The sequence below is a fragment of the Lygodium microphyllum genome, chromosome 27, assembly GCF_053477565.2.
Source record: "Lygodium microphyllum isolate KBCC chromosome 27, Lygodium_microphyllum_v1.1.10, whole genome shotgun sequence".
NCBI lineage: Eukaryota > Viridiplantae > Streptophyta > Polypodiopsida > Schizaeales > Lygodiaceae > Lygodium > Lygodium microphyllum.
In genome coordinates this window covers 26575340-26596774 of record NC_141161.1, presented here as the reverse complement: position 1 = coordinate 26596774, position 21435 = coordinate 26575340, and the positions used below count along the sequence as shown (strand labels likewise).

At 42.6% G+C, this 21435-nt stretch overlaps 1 protein-coding gene across 2 annotated transcripts in view; it reads right to left on the bottom strand.

Moving 5' to 3' along the window:
- Positions 1-21435, bottom strand: part of LOC148012158 (protein ZINC INDUCED FACILITATOR-LIKE 1-like) — a 93971-nt gene that overhangs the window by 753 nt on the left and 71783 nt on the right. Inside the window, exons 10-16 of one of the 2 annotated variants that reach the window (XM_087669400.1) lie at positions 6882-7106; positions 6717-6804; positions 6305-6390; positions 1102-1209; positions 957-1001; positions 374-462; positions 134-177 (exon numbers count right to left, since the gene is read on the bottom strand). In XM_087669400.1, the coding sequence (XP_087525526.1) occupies positions 134-177; positions 374-462; positions 957-1001; positions 1102-1209; positions 6305-6390; positions 6717-6804; positions 6882-7106 (685 nt within the window). Of the gene's footprint in view, positions 1-133; positions 178-373; positions 498-956; positions 1002-1101; positions 1210-6304; positions 6391-6716; positions 6805-6881; positions 7107-21435 lie in introns of those variants that run through there. The other variant, XM_087669402.1, reaches the window with a different exon arrangement.

The window sequence follows — 21435 nt, the reverse complement described above, 5'->3', positions numbered from 1 at the left end:
CCCATCCAATACTGACTAATGCAGATGACATTTTAATAAATTATCACCCAGTACTGACTAATGCAGTATGACATTTTCATAGTTTCCGACCCAATACTGACTAATGCAGCATGACATTTCAATGTCAATCCACCTGGGAGAAAAGAGGCATCAATTCGTTCCTGAGCCCATGAAAACCTGTCAATGTTCTTAACATGTCAGTGCCACTGTAGCCTCTCATATGAAAGCAGTGCAAACACAAAACATCCAGGCTCCCTTAGCAGTGAAATACCTAATAGCTATCATATGATCTAAAATCTGTCTCCACAGTTTCAAACCTAGTTTAATTAAAAGAGACAGCTGAAGAAGGAAAACTTCAACCAAGTCCACTTACAAAGCTCCTGCACTTGCAGGACCTATAGCCTTGAACAATGACATAGCACTCATCGAGATGCCATTTGCAACTCCACGCTGCGCCATGGTCTGCATCACGTCCATGGGATGTTAACTCAAAAGACCTAAGACAAAAAGAATCGACTGAATAACTGACCACTGAGAGCAATGCATCATAGGACATTCAAATATAAGACTCACCATACTGTCTTTCTTCACACAGGCAGTGAACATGACCAACTTACAAAACATTCAACTAAGAATGGTACAATTCTTTTAAAAAGCACACATTTCATGAGGGACTTGAGGCTTTCAGGTCCTATCTTGCTCCATGTTGCTGTGACCACAACAGGCACTAAATACACCATACACCAGCAGTAAATTTAGTTCCTCAGTATCACAAGCATATAGAATTAATCTTTCATCTAGTATAATGCACTGTATTAGACTACATGTGCACAAATTAACGACGACTCCGAGCATGCATTATGCAACAACAGAAAGCATGCTCAAAACCAGAAATTTCCTCAAACTTCTCTTTTTTTTGTGAATACAGAGTGACTAAAGGAGTGCATAGTATTTACCACAGAGTTGTTGATCATGAGAAATGACCCTGTCACAATGCAAATCTGCACAAGAGAGAGTTGCATAAATGTCTATTGTAGGTATGTCAACGAGAGAGAGAGAGAGAGAGAGAGAGAGAGAGAGAGAGAGAGGGGGGGGGCCTACCGAAAGTAAATTCTTGAGCACAGCAGCTGAAATGAGAACAGCCCATAAAACTGTTCCATTGAGCTGTGAAATCAATGGAAAAACTGCAACTAATGGGATAGTAAAGACCTGTATTCCAATAAAAAGCAGAGAGCAGTATGTGAGAATCAACCGGATAAAGTACTTGATAACAAACAGCTGCTTGTAAAATTTCTTAGAAGAATTTACTCTCTTACTCGGTGTTTAATGTTAGAGCATGCAGTGAACTCAAAAGAATATCTCAGGAAGGCATATACCTTTCTTACAAGACACTTAAGGGGACTCATATCCAATAGTGAGCAAGATTCCCCATGAAAAATTCACCCTAATTGTATTATGGATAGTGTATATAGAAACAAAAGGGCAGAACAACCCACAAGTAAGTATTGACAAGTTAAAACCATGTGTCACTGGCCATACATAGATACAGACCCCCAACACATTATCCATCAGTGAAATTGTATTTAAAGAATCTCCATGTGACAGAAACTAAGACACTGGGTATCAATGCGCCCACATTCACCTACCCCTCCCAATCCAGCCAACTTCTCCCTTCCCCCTCCACTCATCCTGTCTCTTCCTTTGCCAATCCTTTCCACCATCGCTCCCTCTACAGACAAGGAAGTCATCCAAAGAAAGAATGAGAGCTAGATGGAATCCTAAAGCTTGTTAGTAACACAGTAGTCACAGGCACTTCTTGGAACTTCCTGATCCATGTCAGAAACACCTCTCTACCTAAATCCTTGACATGCACAAGCAAGAGCCGCACAATTCCACATGGTAGAAATCATGATTTGACCATGCTCGCCCAGGTGGGTGAAGACTTTTCTTTTGAAAGGATTTTTATTAAAAAAAAACCTGGTCATAATCACCATCAGAGTATGTACAATCTCTGTCCATTTATGGTGAGGGCCTCTGAAGTAGAAATATGCTGCAACTTTATAGCCTCATGTTGCATCTCTCTCTCCAGACTCATCTCACTCTCCAAAGCCACAATGCTGCTAATGAGCTTCCCTATGTGACAATGATCAGCAGTCAACTCTGACTCTAAAGAAATCTAGAGCAGGGATAGCTCTCTGCTTCTGTTCGGATATCTGGTAAGCAATCCTCCCCTGAAAATCCTCATATCCACAAGCAGGTCCTGTCTCTGTGACCCACGCAATAAGTCCCCCAGTTACAATCGTCTCACTGTGAGTACCATGGAATACTAGTCCAACTGTCCAAGTGCTCTCCTTCGGACCTCCTTAGCCCTAGGCCTATTCCAAATCCAATGCCTCTAAGCCTCCTTTGCTACGTGACATCTGAAGCATGTTAATGGGCTCTGCTCCTAGTCAAGTTCCAACTACCAACTGCCAGACTCCTGTGCGCCAATAGCTATACAAATAATCAGATATTCCTTGGTGTAAGGTTGTTTTCCAGTACAGTCCAAAAAATTTGTCAGAAAAGGCTAGAAGATAAGCACATCTGCACCATTGCCGAGAGGCAGCAGGGGTCACACTGATTCTGCTCATCTGAATCCTCCTCTCCAACATAATAGTATATTGAAACAACCGGGCTGTCTGAACTTTGAAGCCTTGTCCTGGAAGTTGGAAGGGGTCTCCCAATCTACTCACTTGGAACTCACAAAGTCTCTATGCAGGTCTCCTCTGGTATGGCCAAAATCTCCATCCCTTTTAAGTGCAACAAGCTGGGTCCAGGTTGATGCACTGTTTCTGATCACAAGAAGCTACTACTCTGCACAGTTTTCTTCTATAGCCCTCATGCTCTGGCAAGTCGGCCTCCTCCATCATAAGTCTGCTATCCTCTCATCCAAGTACATGAGAAAGGTATATACGTCTTTCACTAGATAGATTGGATGGACATCCCCTATAGCCTTCATCCCCAAACGTCCATAGAAAGGTGTATGAAGGATAACAACTCTCCAGCAATACTAACAATCTGCAACAAAAATCTCCATCAGGAGATATGGGATATGTAGCCAGCAGTCAGACACAGAGTTGCAACTCCTATGTGCAGCTCTTTGCTGACCAAGAGAGGCCTATTAGGTGCCACAATTCTCACCCTTTGGCATGCTACTCTAGGTTCTAGAAGCTCTGGGTGCTTTCTTTCCAACTCCGGGTGTTGGCAGGCTTCAGCTGGACAAAGAGACTGAAGGTAATGCATTTTCAGATATACCTTGGTGGAGGATCAAGGTTGAGGAATGCAAAAGAAGCTGTATGAGTGGTGTTTGAGGATGTCGGATGGCTGTGCCCTGGCCCCTGGATGTGGAAGTCCTTGAGAGTGGAGGTGGCTGCCCCCTTGGCCTTCCAATAATAATCCTTGAGGTCTTTGCCACAATGGCCAAGTATTCATTGATGCATAAAGAGGATTGATGGCCTTCCAGGTCTAGCCATTGGGCAAAGCAAAGAATCACAGAATCCTTCAGGAACCCTTTTGGAGGAAATTGTCAAAGAGTTGGCAGCCCAATGACATCTCTTTCTTCTCATGGCTTACAGCAGCCTTCAAAAGGCAGTGACATGATCCCCAGGTACACTCCAACATATGAGTGAATTTAGAGAAACAAAAGCTGCAACTTATATTGTCAAAACTTGTCTTTTTTTTCAGGAAAATAAAATTCTATTAATGACATCTTGGAGAGATCCCCCTGAGGTAAAACTACAAGGTACTAAGAGTGTCTAAGTACATCCATCATAGATATAATGGTTGTGTGGAGAACTAATCTTGTGGGCTATAGTGCAAGACCATTTGTTGGGTTGCCACATGCAAAACTGTTCTAGAGTCCTAGCTCTGCAAGAATGCCTCTCCCCTCCTCATCCTCTTAGAGCCACCTATATCATCTCCCATCTCTCGTAGAGTGTGGATGGTCTCATTCCAAATTGGCAAAAGAGTATCTGCTGTGGATACATCCTGAAGGCCTATAGCATGATTGCACCTCACAGTCCAAATGTACCAGCCTATAATACTAGCAATCAGCTCCCATTTGTACAGTGTCCCTGGGTCCACTATACCTACAAGTAATCTGGAGTGGGGATCCTACTGAGATGCTGACCAACGATGAGAAAGAGAGGCTTCCTTGAACATCCTCCGCCGTCACATGTTGGGCCTCTATCCATGTCCCAGGCTACACCCTGCCAGGTTGCAACAACAATGATCTCTGCTCCGCACACCCATCTCAAGCATGCCATTGGGTGCCTACCGTATCCTAGCCAAGAGCCAACTATCAAGCTCTTGTTAACTAATAGGCAACAGGAAGAGAGAGATCTTCCTAGGCCTAAAGCTCTCATCTAGTCTCCTCCAAAAGTCTAATAAGAAATGGTCTAATATGCCCTATCTGTGCCAATGGGAGGTGGTTGTTGGTTGTGCCTTGATCCTGCTCATCTGAATCCTCCTCCCCAATCTAGTAGTGTAGCCAAAGAAGGACACGTTGGATGCCCTATCAAGAAATGGATCCCCCCTCACCCACTCTCATGGTTGTTACTAGTTATCTTACCCTAATCTATTCTAGAAGGCTCTCCCCAACCCTGGCTATCACAAAAATCATTCTAAGAGCCCAGACAATGTGCAATAAATGAACTTTTAGAACCATGGCCACAAACAGGCCTAGGCCGATGGTGGACGCAGAAGATGATTGGCTGCCAAGACCTGAGAGAATGGAGTCGACTTCACACTGGGAGGATAGAAAAGATGGGTGTTGAAGAGAGAAGATCCAATGTCCATCCAATTGCCATGTGAGGGTACTTCGTGCACTATTGAGTTCCCCCTTTTTATAGGGCGCTAGTCAAGGACTAGTACGACATGTGCTGGTCATCAGCAACTATGGCGACCTGCATAGGTCAATTGACTTGCACATATCTTGGCCCTAAAATATAGGGGAACTTCACAAAATACCCCTATTTTTGCATAAATACCCAATATCTCCATTAAGCTTCAAAATTCGCCAAAATACCCCTCATATTGGATAAAAATCCCCACTGTGCCCCTCTGTTTTGGCCAAACCTGCCAAAATGCAACTAAATTTTGTCCAACATACCCCTCGAAATTTTCACAAGAGTTTCTCAACACACATTAACTTGCAAGTTTTTATGAGGATAATTGTGTTCCATAAGATGTAGATGACAGAATGAGGACTTTTTAAAGGTATCCCACACTGACAAATGCAGCCTTCAATATAGAAAGGGATGGACTAGGCAATTTTTTAGAGTTTTGAGCACAAAAGATGCAAGGGTCATGGTTGTCAGGTACAAAAAGTATGATACTATATGGTACGATAAAATATGGTACTAAATGGTACCATAAGATTGTTTTGAGGTACGCTATGACTTATTCATTATTCCCTCCTAAAATCTACTCAAAACCCTTTTTTTCCGACAAAAAAGGGTAGAGTAGTTTAAATCTCAAACAACATAATATGAGAAGAATTTAACTCATCCCAAAGTGGGGATCAAACCAATAAAGAAGTATCCATTACATTGGTACCTTATGGTACTAATACGTATGATATGGTACTTGTAGTATGGTATAGTATTAACCTTTTCATACAAGTACTAGGGCAACTATGACGGGTATTTTGCATTTGTTAAAAATATGAGGAATATTCCATAATTTTTCCACAAAATTTAGGGAATTTTGGTGATTTTCCCTGATACCTTATCTGTATACAGTAATTGCACAATCAATTGCATATTTTTCCATGGAGAGAACAGGCTGTGGGTCGGTATCCAGGTGCAAATACAATACGACATTAAGACACATGATACATCTATTTATTTTCCTTGCTTGATTGAATGCAAGTGTGCAGTATGGACTACCTGATGTTTCATGCTTGAGCTATGCTGCATCTGTTTATTATTTGGCATGGTCTAGAGTGTCTTAATGCATGGTTACAAAGCTTTTAGGCACAGTCCATTTAAAATGATTTCCAGAATCCATCACTGGCTAGCGCCTAGACAATGACTATTTCATGATGAAGAGAATATGCAACAACAGTAGGCCCTTAGTCACACTTTACTTGAAGAACATGCAGTGACTAAATTTACCCAAGAACCATTACTCTTGATGGTGCTTTCAAAAAGACAATATCATGATAAATGGTGTGTACGTAAACAGCAGGAATGCCATATTCGAAAAGATGGATAAAAATCTTAATTTTGGGAGAATGACATGATGAACCCTGTGAATAACTTACAGTAGGCCAACGAGCCATTCTTATAGCTCCAAACAGTTTTGCCAACCGGGGAAACAAGAAGAGCTGAAACAGAAGGAGTGCAGCCCCTGTAAAGTAGACATTAGAGACATGGTATTAGATGCCCCAAACAGTTACACATATGCTATTAGAAACAGGCACACATGCATCATCAGCAAAGAAGGTATGAACCTCTTGAAAATGAGCATATGGGGAAGTATATGGTTTAGATTTGGGTTGTGCACATACATGCATGGTGTCAACCTCTTCAAAATGAGAACACCAGGGAGCATATGAAAGTTTACTTTTGACGAGAGAAAGCATAGAACTTTAGTCACTTCCTTCAGAAAATGAAAGCTCGTAAGTTTCCAAGCCACCCTTAAACTGGTCACTTGTCAAGATTCATTCATCTTACCAGCTACTGCAAGGACACTACCAACTTCAGTGGTGGTGAATCCCAGACCTCCATATGTTTGAGGACTGACAGCCCATAGTGAAAATACCTAGAAAGTAGAACAATTTCGATGATCAGAACAGAACTCTTGTAAAGCCGCATAAACTCAATGGAATATGTCATCACCTCTGAGTATGCCATATCATGGAGCCCCCAGAGGCAGTAGACAGCGATTGCAGCTATCATTCCCCAATTTTTCCAAAGAGGCTCACGTGCCCCTTTAACCTCCTCAGGTATATCAACTACATGGCCTTTTGCATTTGCTGTTTTGACACCATTGTCTTTGCTGATTTTCTCAATATCTTCTGCATTTGTTGGTCCAGATATACGTGAATGATTGTGCAAGGTCTCCTGTGGAATAATGATCAGTTGAGTACAAGAACATGAATGCAGAACCCAAAAATGAAAATCTATGTTGATATATAGGTTGAATAGCAAGAGTAGCAAAATCTGTGCTAATCCACATGTTGAATAGTAGGAGCAGCAAAACATCTAGGAGTAAACTACGTGGACTACTATCCATAACCAAATATGTGTTGTTTCCATGAACCTATTCAACAAAGGTGACTTGTTTTCTCCATTACCTAAAGCGCATTTTCAGTTCTACCTTGTTTCTACTCATGAAGCCTAAATCTTCAAGCTATGGTCTCTGTACTGCAACATGAGCTAGCTAAGAAGATAGTACAAGCTACATTTCATGATTGTCTTGGACAAACACAAAACATGACAACCCCATTCAGTGATATCTACTCTGTTAGTCAGCCCTAACACAAATCCATGCACCTTACATCTGCAATGTCAAGCCAAGAAGTCACTTGTGAGTCAGCTACTCACAAGCTCAGAGACTCAACATGTAGAAGGAATGAGTGCTAAACACACAACTGACCAAATTTAAACTCCTAATGCAGCTTCATTTATTATTGATCAATCTACAGATGTTCTCAATTTCTCACACTGCAAAGATCAAATCAAATAGTAGGATGCAGCATTCAACAATGAACTAAAAATTACAATGTGTGCTCTCCCATAGAGTTTATCAACTGCATAACACAAACTGCATGTGCTCTTTCAAACCCTTTATCACTTGACAAATCAGTAATTCTTACAGAATGTGCTCTCTCAAACCATATATCAATTGCCAAATAGATGATTACAGCAGTCAACCAGCTGCCAATTCCCAAGCAGCCATGATGCCAAAGGAAGGTGGCCACCAGCTGTCACAAAGACACTTCTAGAAGGCATCCCCCAAAGGCTTAGTAACGCTGTGAACTTGCTGAGACCTCTGTGACCAAAGACGCTGCCCAACACCACAGCCCTCCATGTCCCAATCCAACTAATGCAAGGATTTGCCCTCCCAAATCACAAAGCTATCGCCAGATCATATGAGGGTTCAACCACCTTGTTTTCCTCTCACCCCTACAACCCTGATCCTCCACCAAGATAGGTTTGCTCAGGGTAGCTAAAGCTGTTTCTCCCTCTCCAAATTCAACTTGCCATCTTGCTTAGCCATGAAGAAAGTGCCAATGTGTGACTCAAAGAGAAAAACAGCGACCTAAACTAGCTTACCAACTAGGGAGAATTATGCTACCCAGCCACTGCCCACAGCCCCATGGGAATCGGGTGAGGTGGAACTAGCTACTCAGTTGGGGAAGGATTGGTCACCCAGCTGGGATAGCAGCATGGATCTCTTGCCTACAACTTGCCAATTCCCTCGAAAATCCTATCATCTTGCAAGGATAGCATCCTCTACAAGACCGTAGGTGTCTCTCCAAACCCTCATGGAGCAGGCAGGGCCGGCTTTTCAAGCAAGCCACTAAATATGTGCACACTGTCCAAATTTTTAGCCATCATTGCCCCTGACCTGCATATTCCCAGTGATAGGCTGCCTTTCAATCTCCTGGAATCTTGGAGGTTCCTGCACCAAGACTGACAAATGCTAAACTCTCATAATGCTGCAAGAATTAGTAGAATGGCCAAGGAGATATCATGAAGATGTAGGGACCAATTAGGCACGGAGATCGAGAGAGACTGTTCTACCTGCAGTGAGAGAGACAGAGAGAGTGAGAGAAAGCAGAGTAGAGAGTGAGCATATTTTTAGGTACAATGACGAGTGTGTACCTTTCGGTTTTTAGATAGATATATATGTGTAAGTACAAGTGCTAGGGGTGTGTTCACACCCGAGCACATTTAAAAGGCACGAGGCCTTTATTCCCAACAACCTCCCATCTAAAGGCAATGTGCCTTAAGAGGAGAAAAGAATCAGCTAAGTCTAGGTATGTACAAAGCTGAAATACATATATCTATCCAACTCCCATCATCTGTCATAGCAAACCGCTCTGCTGGAAGACCCTTCATGAGAAGGCTTGCAGGGTTATCATCTGTATGCACTTTGACAAGCTCAATGCTCTTGCTGTCAAGTACATCTCTAATGAAGTAGTACTTTACCTGTATGTGCTTTGTCTTTGCATGAAAGACAGGATTTCGTGCTAGCATGATAGCACTCTAACTATCACAATGGAGAACAGGTAACTCTGAGATGCCAAGCTCTCCTACCAGACGTGAAAGCCATAAAGCCTCCTTGCATGCATTAGGTGGCACCCACATACTCTGCCTTTGCAGTAGACATTGCAACACACTTTTGTAGCTTGGAGATCCAAGAGGCTGCTCCTCCTGTGAAAGTAAACACATACCCAGAAGTGGACTTCCTGCAATCCACATGACCAGCATAGTCTGCATCCATAAAGCCAACAACAGATGCCTTCTGCTTTCCAAAGCAGATGCACAACTCCTTTGTGCCTTTGAGATATCTCATAATACCTTTCACTGCATCCCAATGCTTCTTCCCAGGGGTTGCCATGTATCTGCTAACCACTCCCACTGCAAAGGCAATGTCAGGACGTCTAGCAACCATAGCATACATCAAATTGCCAACCGCTGAAGCATGTGGTATCTTGGCTATTTCAGCCTTCTCATCATCAGATGTAGGGCTGTCCTTTGCACTAAGTTTCATACATGGAGACAATGGAACCCCAATTGTTTTCCCCCCTTCCATATTGAAACGCTACAAAACTTTGAAGATATACTCCTACTGAGATAAATAGAGTAAGCCTTTCATATCTCTGAGTATTCGCATGCCAAGTATGTGATTTGCATCACCAAGATCCTTCATATCAAAGCTGCCACGAAGACTTTGCTTCAATGAATCCAAGGCATGAGTATCCCTACTAGCAATCAGCATGTCATCAACATACAAAACCAAGATAATCAAGCTGCTATCTACTGCCTTCTTGGTGTACAAGCAGTGATTCACTTGACTTCTATGAAAGCCTTGGGATTGCATGAATGTATCAAACTTATGATACCATTCTCTTGGTGCTTGTTCAGCCCATACAAACTCCTTTTGAGTTTACATACCATTTTTTTCTTCCCTTGTTCAACAAACCCTTCAAGCTGCTACATATATATGTCTTCATGCAGATCACCATGTAAAAACGCAATCTTTATATCCATCTGTAGAAGCTCCATATCCTCAACTGCAACCAAGTCCAAAATGGTTCTCAATGTAATCATCTTGACTACAGGAGAGAAAATCTCATCAAAGTCAATTCCATGCTCCTGCTTGTACCCCTTTGCAACCAATCTTGCTTTGTACTTTGGTGAGAAACCAGAAGTGACCTTCATCTTGTAAACCCATTTGAATGGAAAGGTTTTCTGCCCTTTAGCCAATTGCACCAAGTCCCAAGTGCCATTTTTTTCAAGAGATTCCATCTCTGACAGCCTGGCTTTATACCATTTCTTGCTGTCCTGTCTGTCCATTGCTTCCTTGAAGCAAGACAGCTCACCACAGTCTGTCAACATGACATAATTAACCACATTAATTGCACCACGAACAAACCTGTCAGGTTGTCTAATAGCCCTAGACGATCTCCTAACCCAATGGTCATTGTTTGCTAGCTATTCCTGCAGATTTCCATTTTCAGCATGCTATCCTGGCATTTCAGCATGCAAATCAGCATTATCAGCTTGTTGTCCTAGCTGTTCTTGCACATGTAATGGCTCATTTTCATGGGCAATAGCTGGATGATCATTTCCAGCATCGTTTCCTGCATTTACAGGTTCATTTACAGCAGGTATTTGCTGCTGTACAACGGGCACATTTTGCTGTCCAAAAGGTATTTCTTCCCGGAATACAACCCTACGGACCTCCTCAGTCTTTTCGGGCTGTTTGCACATGCAACCTTCCCGGAAGATAGCATCATTGCTGCGTACTACTTTCCTTTTCTCGGGATCCCACAGTCTATACCCCATTTCACCTTCGTCACCATATCCTAAGAAAATGCATTTGCAGGACTTTGGCTCAAGTTTGCTGCATTTTTCTTTACGAATGCGCACAAAAGCCTCGCAACCAAACACTTTCAGATGAGCATATGAAAATGCATTTGCAGGACTTTGGCTCAAGTTTGCTGTGTTTTTCTTTACGAATGTGCACAAAAGCCTCGCAGCCAAACACTTTCAGATAAGCATATGAAGGTGGCTTGCTCGACCACGCTTCTTGGGAAACTCCCCTCCCCCAAAGACCTGTTTGGTAACCGATTTATTAAGTGAACGGCTGTCATAACAGCCTCTGCCCAAAAACCATGGGGTAATGCAGCATGAGACAACATCGTACGGACCTTAACCTGTATGGTCCCCAATTCATACATTTTGCAACTCCATTTTGGGGCGGATTATGAGGGGCAGTGAGCTCCCTCTTTATCCCTTTGCTGTCACAAAATGCATGAAAGGCCTTGGACACATATTCCCCACCATTGTCAGAGCCAAGACACTTAAGTGTCTTATCTGTCTGATTTTCAGCCAATGACAAGAAGTTTTTAAACTTATCAAGCACTTCATCCTTACCACGAATGGGATAAACCCATACCTTCCGTGTAGCATCATCGACAAAGGTGACAAAATATTTATTTCCCCCTAAAGATAATCTTAGCATTTGACATACATCCGAATGTACTAACTCTAGAGGAGAAGATTTCAAAGAAAGAGACTTTTTATGTGACGTCTGTGCATGTTTGCCATAAATGCAATGATCACAATGCTCAAAATCAGCATAACGAAGACAAGGCAAGTAACCCAAACAAGAAAGCACTTTCATTCCTGTTTGACTCATGTGTCCCAACCGGCCATGCCACAAAGAAACGCTTGGCTGCTCCGTCACGGCAACAACATGGTCACACACACACTAGATACACGAAGTGGATACAAAGTATCACTCTTGTAACCACTGGCAATAACCCTAGATCCCTTACAGATCTTCCATTTTCCATCACCAAAGGTGATATGAAAACCATCATCATCTAGCTGCCCTGTGCTAATCAAGCTCTTCTTGAGCTAAGGTACATGTCGTGCATGCTGAAGTGTAAAGACACAGCCATGCTAAAACTGTAACTGCACACTGTCAATACCTGCAATCTCACATGCATAGTTGTCCCCAAGATGAACAACACCATATCGACCCCCTGTATAGGCAAAAAACCACTCACAATGAGGGGTGACATGAAAGGAAGCACCTGAATCAAGAATCCAAGTATGCATGTCATCATCTGTATCTACAAGTAAAGCTTGTGCACCAAAGTGTAAAGAGACAAAGAGTACATCACTCCCACTGTCACTTTCATGAGTGACTACATTCACCTCTTCAATTTTTATACTACTCTCCTTAGGCTGACTGTCCTTCTTCTCTTCCTTGCTACCATCTATCTTCTTGCCTTTTCCTTTCTCTTTCTTCCGTTTGTAGCAGTCACGTTTAAAGTGACTCTTCTTGACACAATGATGGCATTCAACATCTTTGCCACGTGATTTACTGCATCCCTTGCCATCATATTTGCCCTTTTGTTGTGATCTGCCCCTAGTATACAAAGCATTGGAAGACTTACCGGATGAATTGTTATGCCGATTCATCTCTTCCATAAGTAGAGCACTCTCTACATCAGCATAGAGAAGGATTACATTAGAATTGCTCATAGCAGTCCTGAATGTATCCCAACTCTGTGGTAGAGTGCAAAGCAAGAAAGTAGCCTTAAATTCCTCATCAATCATGAACTTCAAGGCAACCAACTAGCTGAAAATGGAGTTAAACTCACTCAACTGAGTAGACATTGTTGTACCCTCTTTCATATGCAAATCCATAAGCTTTTTCAGCCAATACACTTCACTTGCAGCACTCTTTTGTGCATACAATTCTTCCATTCTAGTCCATATAGCATATGCAGAATTCAATGTTGAAGAGCAAGGCATCAAAAATCGATAGCTCTATGGTTGAGCGTGCAAGCTCATATAACTCATCCCAATCATCCTAATCCATGTTCGCGAGCTTTGTTCCTTTGGTTTTGATCGGCTTTGCCTGCTTCTTTTGTAACAGGATATTGTAGCACTACTTTTGCCAAACTGCAAAGTTATGTGCGCCTTCAAGCTTCTTTATGTGCATCAAATTACTGCTGTCATTGCTGCCAGCCATGATTTTCAGCCCAAATGTGACAAAAAAACCAGCAAATGCAAGCCCAAAACTGTCACCCAAGTGACCAAGGTACAAACAAGTACCAATCAGCAATAAATGACCATGCAGAAGCACAGATTTCAGATCTGTAATTAAATTTTCAGAAGCACCAAACCATGTGCTACAGCATTATCCAACTGATTACAGCTGTTCCAAGGGCATATGCATCACACTACATGAGGAATCCCAAAATTTCAGCTGCAATTTCTGTTGTGCATGTACTCACGGGCATAAAAATTGACACAAACGGTCAAAAGCCCCAAAATTTTGGGCTCAAAGCATCAAACACACGTCTGCATTTTCCTCTGGCATGCATAAGACAGGCCAGTTTTGTCAAAATAGAGCAATTTCAGCAAAACCCCCAAATTTTACCAAGTGTTGATGTCCAAATTGCATGGAATTCAACCTGCATGTAAATAAAATGACCAAATGCTGCACAAATTTTGCCCAAACTGCAAAAGCCCCAGATTGCATGGGATCCAATGTGCATCAATGTCGAGAAATTGGATAAGTTTCAGCCCAATTTGTGCATGTACATTAAAAGCCCCAAATGTCAGGGACAAAATGTCACAAATTTCCGCAATTTCTAAGACAAATATCACTATTGCATCTTGCTTGCACCAAATCTGGACAAATCCCCAAATTTTCCAAACCCTGCGTGCACTAATTTCAGTGAAATTGAAAGAATTTCACTACAATGTGAAAAGCCCCAAAATTTCCGCGCAAATGTGCACTGACTTTGCAATTTCTGAGGCAGACAATCCAATTCTGTGTTGAGATCCCAAATTCGAGAAAAGCCCCGAATTTCCGGCTCAATTTTGCACAGATCTGCACACTGTGCTTGCGCGCGCGAACGCCCGAAGGAGAGAAGGCAAAAGTAAAATCAAATGTTTTTGAAAAAAAAAAACAAGGGGAGGAAAATTGCGGGTCAACAGGCTGTTCAGGTCCGTGACCTATCGTGCCTGCAAAGTTGCCGCACACTAGTCGCGCTCATCAGCGTCCGCCGCTGGTCCCGCCCCGCTGGAGACGTCCTGTCCGCTGCGCGTCAGCTGGTGTTCGTCAGCTGCTGCCCGTCGTGCGCCTGGTCCACGCCTACTCCAGTCAACTGCCTCTACACTTGTCGCTTGGTTTCCAGCCTGTCACCTAGTCTTCAGTAATAGTCTGGTCTTGCTACGACTAACTGTCGTCTGCCGCTACCCACTGCTTGTACGTCACGTCAATGACTCTCGTACTCGCCTTTCCTGTTCGAACTCCGCGAGGCACAAATGCCTCAACTGCAGCTCTGATACCAATTTGTAGGGACCGATTAGGCATGGAGATTGAGAGAGAGACTATTCTACATGCAATGAGAGAGACAGAGAAAGTGAGAGAGAGCAGAGTAGAGAGTGAGCATGTTTTTAGTTACAATGACGAGTGTGTACCTTTAGGTTTTTAGATAGATATATATGTGTGAGTACAAGTGCTAAGGGTGTGTTCACACCCGAGCACATTTAAAAGGCACGAGGCCTTTATTCCCAACAGAAGACATAGTGCAAGGACGGTTGGATCCAGTCCCATTAAACTTTTGGAGAAGAAGCTTCCTAGTCTGTCCTCCTAGCGTGCGCCCTCTGATTCCTAGCATGCTTAGGAGGGCATGACTCGGATACTTCAAATCAATGATGCAAAGATCTCCCTTTTATGGGGATATAGTATAGTTTGCAAAGAAAACGGGATATAGTATAGTTTGCAAAGAAAACACAGAGCATGCAAACGCAACTAACAAATGAACTCAAAATAACACGAATGGAGAGAGGAGAGAAAGGAAGGTGAAATGAAACTCAATGGGCCCAATATACACTAGGTGTGATACAAACTGCAGTGGGCAGCCCAAGGAGCAAGAGGCTATCCAACAACCACTCTCTCTTGTGGCAGCTATCACAGGGATATGAAATTTCAAGATGCTTTGCTCTTGCTAATAACATTTGATTAATTTGAAAATCAAATGTGTAATGCAGTAAGGCACATGTAATACACGTGGTAGTTATTTCATGGTAACAAGCCAAGGACCCGAGGATGCAGTGGATGTCAAAGGCAAAAGTTGAAGCAAGTTCTGACACTTGGGTTTTATATATCAGTTGGTGTCAATTTGGCCCTAGGACAATTAATTGGCCAATAAGTGTCAATAGTGACACTAGGGGACTAGGCAATGATTAATTAATTTGTGCATGTACAAGGGTCAATTAAAGCTAGGGACCACTTGGGGTTGCAAATGGCCTAGCAAATTAAATTGTAGACGGGCACATTTAATTTTGGGCAAGGTCAAAAGGGTTAAAATTGAATTTTTTCTCTCCCCCGCATTCTCTCACCATTTCTCAAGCAATGGAAGATTTTCTCAACCAAAATTGGTGGACAGCAATGAGATTTATGCTGTAAACCCTAGTTCTCTACAAAAATTAGGGTTTAGCAACCACCCTGGACCCATGCCATCAATCAAATGCATTGTACACTGAAATCAACAACTGAAATTCAAGGATTTATCAGAGATCTCTGATAAATTGGCCAATTTATGGTCTAGTTTGTACGAGTCCTGGGTAAAGATCAAGGGGCAATTTGCTTGAATTGCTTGCTGATCGATTGTGACAGCAAAGGGGCTTTGGATCAGCGGAGGAGATAAAGATATCTTAGTTTGTACTCCATCTAATTGTAATACAAGTTTAAGAAATGCTGCAAGGGGTGCCAGTTTTAGAGCCAACAATGTGTCCAATGTCCAAGAATATTATGGTAAAGTACGCATTTCATTTTATGTTTATTTCTTGAATGTTGTAATTAAGTGCTTGATCATGTTTCACCATCCTCTCCAACAAGGCTAGTTTCACGGTTCCATTGCTGGCATACAACTTAATCCTTTGATTTGGTGGGCCCAAGGCATCTGATTGTTGCTGTTAAGAATCATGTGGTGGGGACGCTTACTTGAGTTGCTATGCCAAACACACACCATACACACAAGAGGAAGCTCAATCAAAAACACAAGCACAGAGATGGAGGCCAAAACATTTTCTTGTTGATTTTTCTTTTTTCCTTTTTCTTTTTCTTTCACACACATTACAATGTACACAAAGTATAGATAAGATACAACATAAAGGAAAGTGACCCACTAAGTAAAGCAATCCATAACTAACTATACTAACTGACTTGCACTATAATCATGCTAGCTATAGGTAGGTGCAATAAACTAAATATAATAAGTGATAAGTCAGTGACTATGTGAGGATCATAATGACAAGACCATTGATATGCTAAGTGTAGACATGCGGACCCATGTAACTAGGTGGTCCATCATCAATGTCCGCACGTGTTGAGCTTGCCATCTCAACACTCCCCCTCAAGATTGATGGAGACTATGGGCTGTAGCTAGTCTCAAGATCTGTACATGATCTCAGCTATGATGCGGTCCCTAGCTGCTTCACTGATATGCCTGGTGGTGAGTCTGCTGTGTCTCGTGATAATGGCTCTAATCCAACTATGGTGTGGCCTCCTCAGGCATGATCCTAGTAGACGGGGTCGTCATGCTTAACAAAGGGAAATGGCTCTATCCAATGTGACTCCACGGTGTGGCCTATAAGGTGTGTGGCGGGGTGGCTCTATCTTTGCTAGGCTAGTAGTGTCAATAGGATCGGCTCTATAGAAGAAGTCTGTCATTGCTCTCTGTCTGTGTCCCTCTGGGGTAAGCTGACATTTTGTCTCGCAGTAGTACAATTCGGTGCCTCTTGAGCTCCAAGAGGAAGAGACCTAGGCATCTCTAGTCCTCGTACTCCATGACGTGCCAAAGGGGTCCAAATCCATCAAAGAAGAGACAATGGTACCGTCCTCATATGTCACAGTATATTGTGCATCTGCATATGTAGTGCTCCTCCGTCTCAGGCTCTTGACCACAAAGCTGGCAAGTCCTATCCTCTGCTAGGGTATTTGTCCATCTGTCTGTTTCCATCTGAAGCCTATGTAAGGAGGTGTGAATCTGTACGATAGCAACTCGTACACTATGGGAGATATGGGTGTCCATATATGCTGGCCGAAGAGTGAAACGATCATCAGAGAGGCACAAGAAATGACTCCTATAGAACTCCATCCTCGATCGTAGAGGGAGTGGTGGATGGATCCATGTCCTTGCCATCTCAATCCTTAAGATATCAACTCTGATCACCTGACTCAACTCTAATCGGTTGAGAGAAAGTGTAGGGCACTCAAGGCTATAATCCAAAGCTGGAAGACTGTCAATATCCAAACCATGTAAGTTCATCCAAATAGCCATCTGTGAAAACCAACAGTTCTTCTCGCCTCCTGCTGCTAGTTGTCTAGATGAGGTTAGTTCCAATCTAGAGTATCTATGGTGTGGAAGTTCCCATAGTCTGTGCCAAAAGGTCACTGCCCTAAAGAGGGCCTCCGTAACTATAGATGTTGCCCCTAGCTCTTCTCGCCTCCTGCTGCTAGTTGTCTAGATGAGGTTAGTTCCAATCTAGAGTATCTATGGTGTGGAAGTTCCCATAGTCTGTGCCAACAGGTCACTGCCCTAAAGAGGGCCTCCGTAACTATAGATGTTGCCCCTAGCTCTGCTCTAACAATGGGGTGTGGGGTGAAGGACTTACTCCTAATCATGCGTGCTATCATCATGATCAATGGTCTTTCCATGCTATCCTAGCCATCATAATAATCCCTCTCTACTCCAATCTAATCAATGACATTCTTCCAACGATCTACTCAAGTCCAATGCATGTAAACTAGTCTGCAGAGAGAACCACTCTAGATGTGTGAGGTGTCTTCTGTAAAGCAGTATTTAGGATGTTTAGGGAGGCATGGTATTTCATGTTTCATATGTACACGAGAGAGCATGAGTGTCAAAATAGTATGATCTGCCGCTATGCCAATTGGTCTCTTAGATATCTTAAAGTTTTGGATGTCTGGTATCAATGCTGGTGAGCCTATCAAGTAGTCCACAGTATTGCTTCTCCTTCGTGATTCCAACATGTCAAATTGTCAAATCCTGACCATTGTGGCAGACCATTAAAGATGGCTAGTCTATGTGCACTTCCCGAAGTCAATAGGTGTGTCCCATAGATACTCACTTCTTTATCATGGGCTCTCCTGTGTAGGCCTACTTCATCTATGTCAATCTCTTTGAACATGGCATTATCATGCATATAAAAGTCACTCTGTCTATCTCCAATGCATGCATTGAAATCTCCTACTAATAATATGTCTCCAATGCTAGCATATCTCATGATATCCTCATAAAGTACATCAAAGGAAGATCCATCTCGTGTGGCATAGGTAGAATTTGCAAAAGGAAAGTAGCATATTGCAATGAATATATCTTGTGGTCTTCCTGCATGTATCCTAATCCATAAATATCATGCATCATCATCTCTTTTCATTACTTGCACTATCCCTTTGAGGTCTTCCCGGTATAGTATGGCCACACCTCCGAAACCCCTAGTGCTTCCTGGTTTTCTAGCTGCTGGACAAAATGCACTTTCCCACCTGTATACCCACATGTTTGGTAGTCGGCTACCTTTACATTGGTGTGTTTCTGTGTACATTGCTATATCTATGTTTCGGAAGCTATCTTCAAAGTAACCAGCATCCAAGCATAGCGCTCAATTACAATTCCATATTGACATCCGAAGTGTCTCATGGGCCTCATACCATCATGAAGTCCTTTTGTCAGTGATGATGACTCGTCCATCCTATAAACAGCCCACTTTCCCTCTTTGCAAGCCTCCAATACCTTGGGCATGTGTTCTTTGCGATGCGCTATTTGTGCTGGAGTAAGATCCTCATTCAAATAAATCTTCTCACCCTTGAGGGCTCTCCTCTTGGAGAGGAAGGCAAGACTGGTAAGTAGCATAAGATCTTGCAATGGTCAAGCTCGAGGAAAAGCCCAATTATTTGTACAACAGCATCCAAATAAGTGGCTCTGTAAAGTACATGATAGTAGACAAAGTGCATAGCCGGGTAAGCATCAAGAGCAACTATTCTCTAACCTGTATGGGCAAAAGCAACCCAACTAGCATAGAAGCTAGGCAACACAGAAGCAACAAAGCCATAAGTGCTAAACCCAAGCACAATCAAGAAGTCCACTCATCAAGGAGTAACCCACAAAGAACCAAGCATCAATGAGCAATGAAAGCTCAATAACCAACTGCCAAGATAATGAAGCAAGCATTGCTCAAACATGTATCTACATCTAAGTAAATCCAAGATCCATAATCGAGGCATTAAGGGCCAAATAGCATCCAAGCTCTGTAAGTGATAAGCTGACTAAATGCAAACTACTCTACAAAATTCTCAAATGCAAATTGATTTAAGCCCAAACATCTGCCATACTGCAGTCAAACCCAAAAGCATCCACATTAGATATCAGTCCCATTATGGGTAGCACACGGCATAAACCTTATCAAGTGAAATGCTAGCTGCAAAGAAAATGACAGTGAACCAAGGATTGAGCTCTACTCTTTGCTCAAGAAGCATCCGAGAGAATAAACATCAAAGTGGCCTCATCCAAATACATCAACATATCATCCGGAGTAGTCGGGAGCACCCGTAGACCATAGACATAACCAAAGAGGTAAAATAACCTGTCAACCAAGGTAGCATAAATCCCAGCCAACAACGAAGTGTTCGCATCCAAATCAAGGCTCAATAGCTCTTAGATAGCATATCCGTGCATAAACCATGATGACCAAGCATCAATACATCCAACAAGATACCCGAATGTCAACAAAGAGCATTATGCATAAGCCGTCCCTAATAAAACCTTGCTGCCCAAACAATGTATAGCAGTAAATCCCTACATAAATCGAGCTATGAAAGCTCAAGCCAAGTCCCAAAGCATCTCAAAACATTGGGTAACATCCCCAAAGCATCTTGGCATCAAATACCAAGATTCAGGAGCATCACATAAGCTAAGAACATGACATTTTCTTGCTGTAAATCAACTCTGATTTATTGCAGAAAATGCTATGATCAGAATTTGGAAAATCTGACATCGCCATCACGTCCAAAGCGTGCCAAAACCCTAAGTTAGACTCTTACCTTGCCTAACTCGGGTTCCGGATGCTCGAGATATGAGAAAAAATGGGATTTTTGAGCCAAATTTTGAAACATGCGCAAAAAAAATGAGCTGCTACTGTGGGGCGTGCTTGTTATGCTGAGGATAAGGGCACAAATGGGGGCATACAAGGTGCCCAATGAAGCCAAGGAACACCTGCAAAGAGCCTATGAGGGTTGGAGAGAGGCGGGAGATGAAATCTTACCTCGGGGGGAAGAAACCATGGCTGGCATTGAAGCTTCAAGCTCTAGGTCTTCAATCCGGGCTAAAGTAATGCCGGGTTGGGGCCAAGCTCCACGATCAAGCTCTGATCCAAAGCTCTAATACTAGTTGAAGGGGATGCAATGGCAATGGAGAAGGAGAAGAGAAAGATGCGAGAGAGAAGAGCACACACAATGTAGGTGCTGTCAAGAATAATATATGACAGTCTTATTGCACACTCTCATATATACAAATAAAGAATATGGGTGAACACTATACACGGGCAAGGCTAAGGGCCTTTTACCCCAATAATGAGGCCCCATAGAAATTTGGTTTTACCACCAGATAAGTCATCCAATAATCTCTTCTTGCGAGGGTTGTCTTCACATATGGGAGAATGCCCAAAGGTTTGATTCTGCTTTGGTCTACCAATCTAATAAGCCACTATGTAGTATGCATTCCTTGCGTGCCTAAATCCTTCATTGTCACATATGTCATTATGTTCACTGATGAACCTCTATCAATCAATGCATCTGTAATAAAGCATCTTTCAATCCACATGCCAATCTATGGGGTACCAGGATCCAAAAAGGCGTTAGCCATATCCACTTCTTTCACAGGCTCTAGGGCTTTTGTTGGACTTAGCTGATGTTGAGGAAACAATCCTTAGGCCTCTTCTTTTGGTCAATATGCTTTTGAATTTATTTCAACAACTCGGAGACAATATCAACAATTGTTAAAATGTTAGGTTTGATTTGAAGGTGTCTAGGTCTTGGACCAAGTTATATTCTTTGATAGGATGATCCACAGGCTTTTCCAATCGGCTAGAAAATGGGGTAACCCCC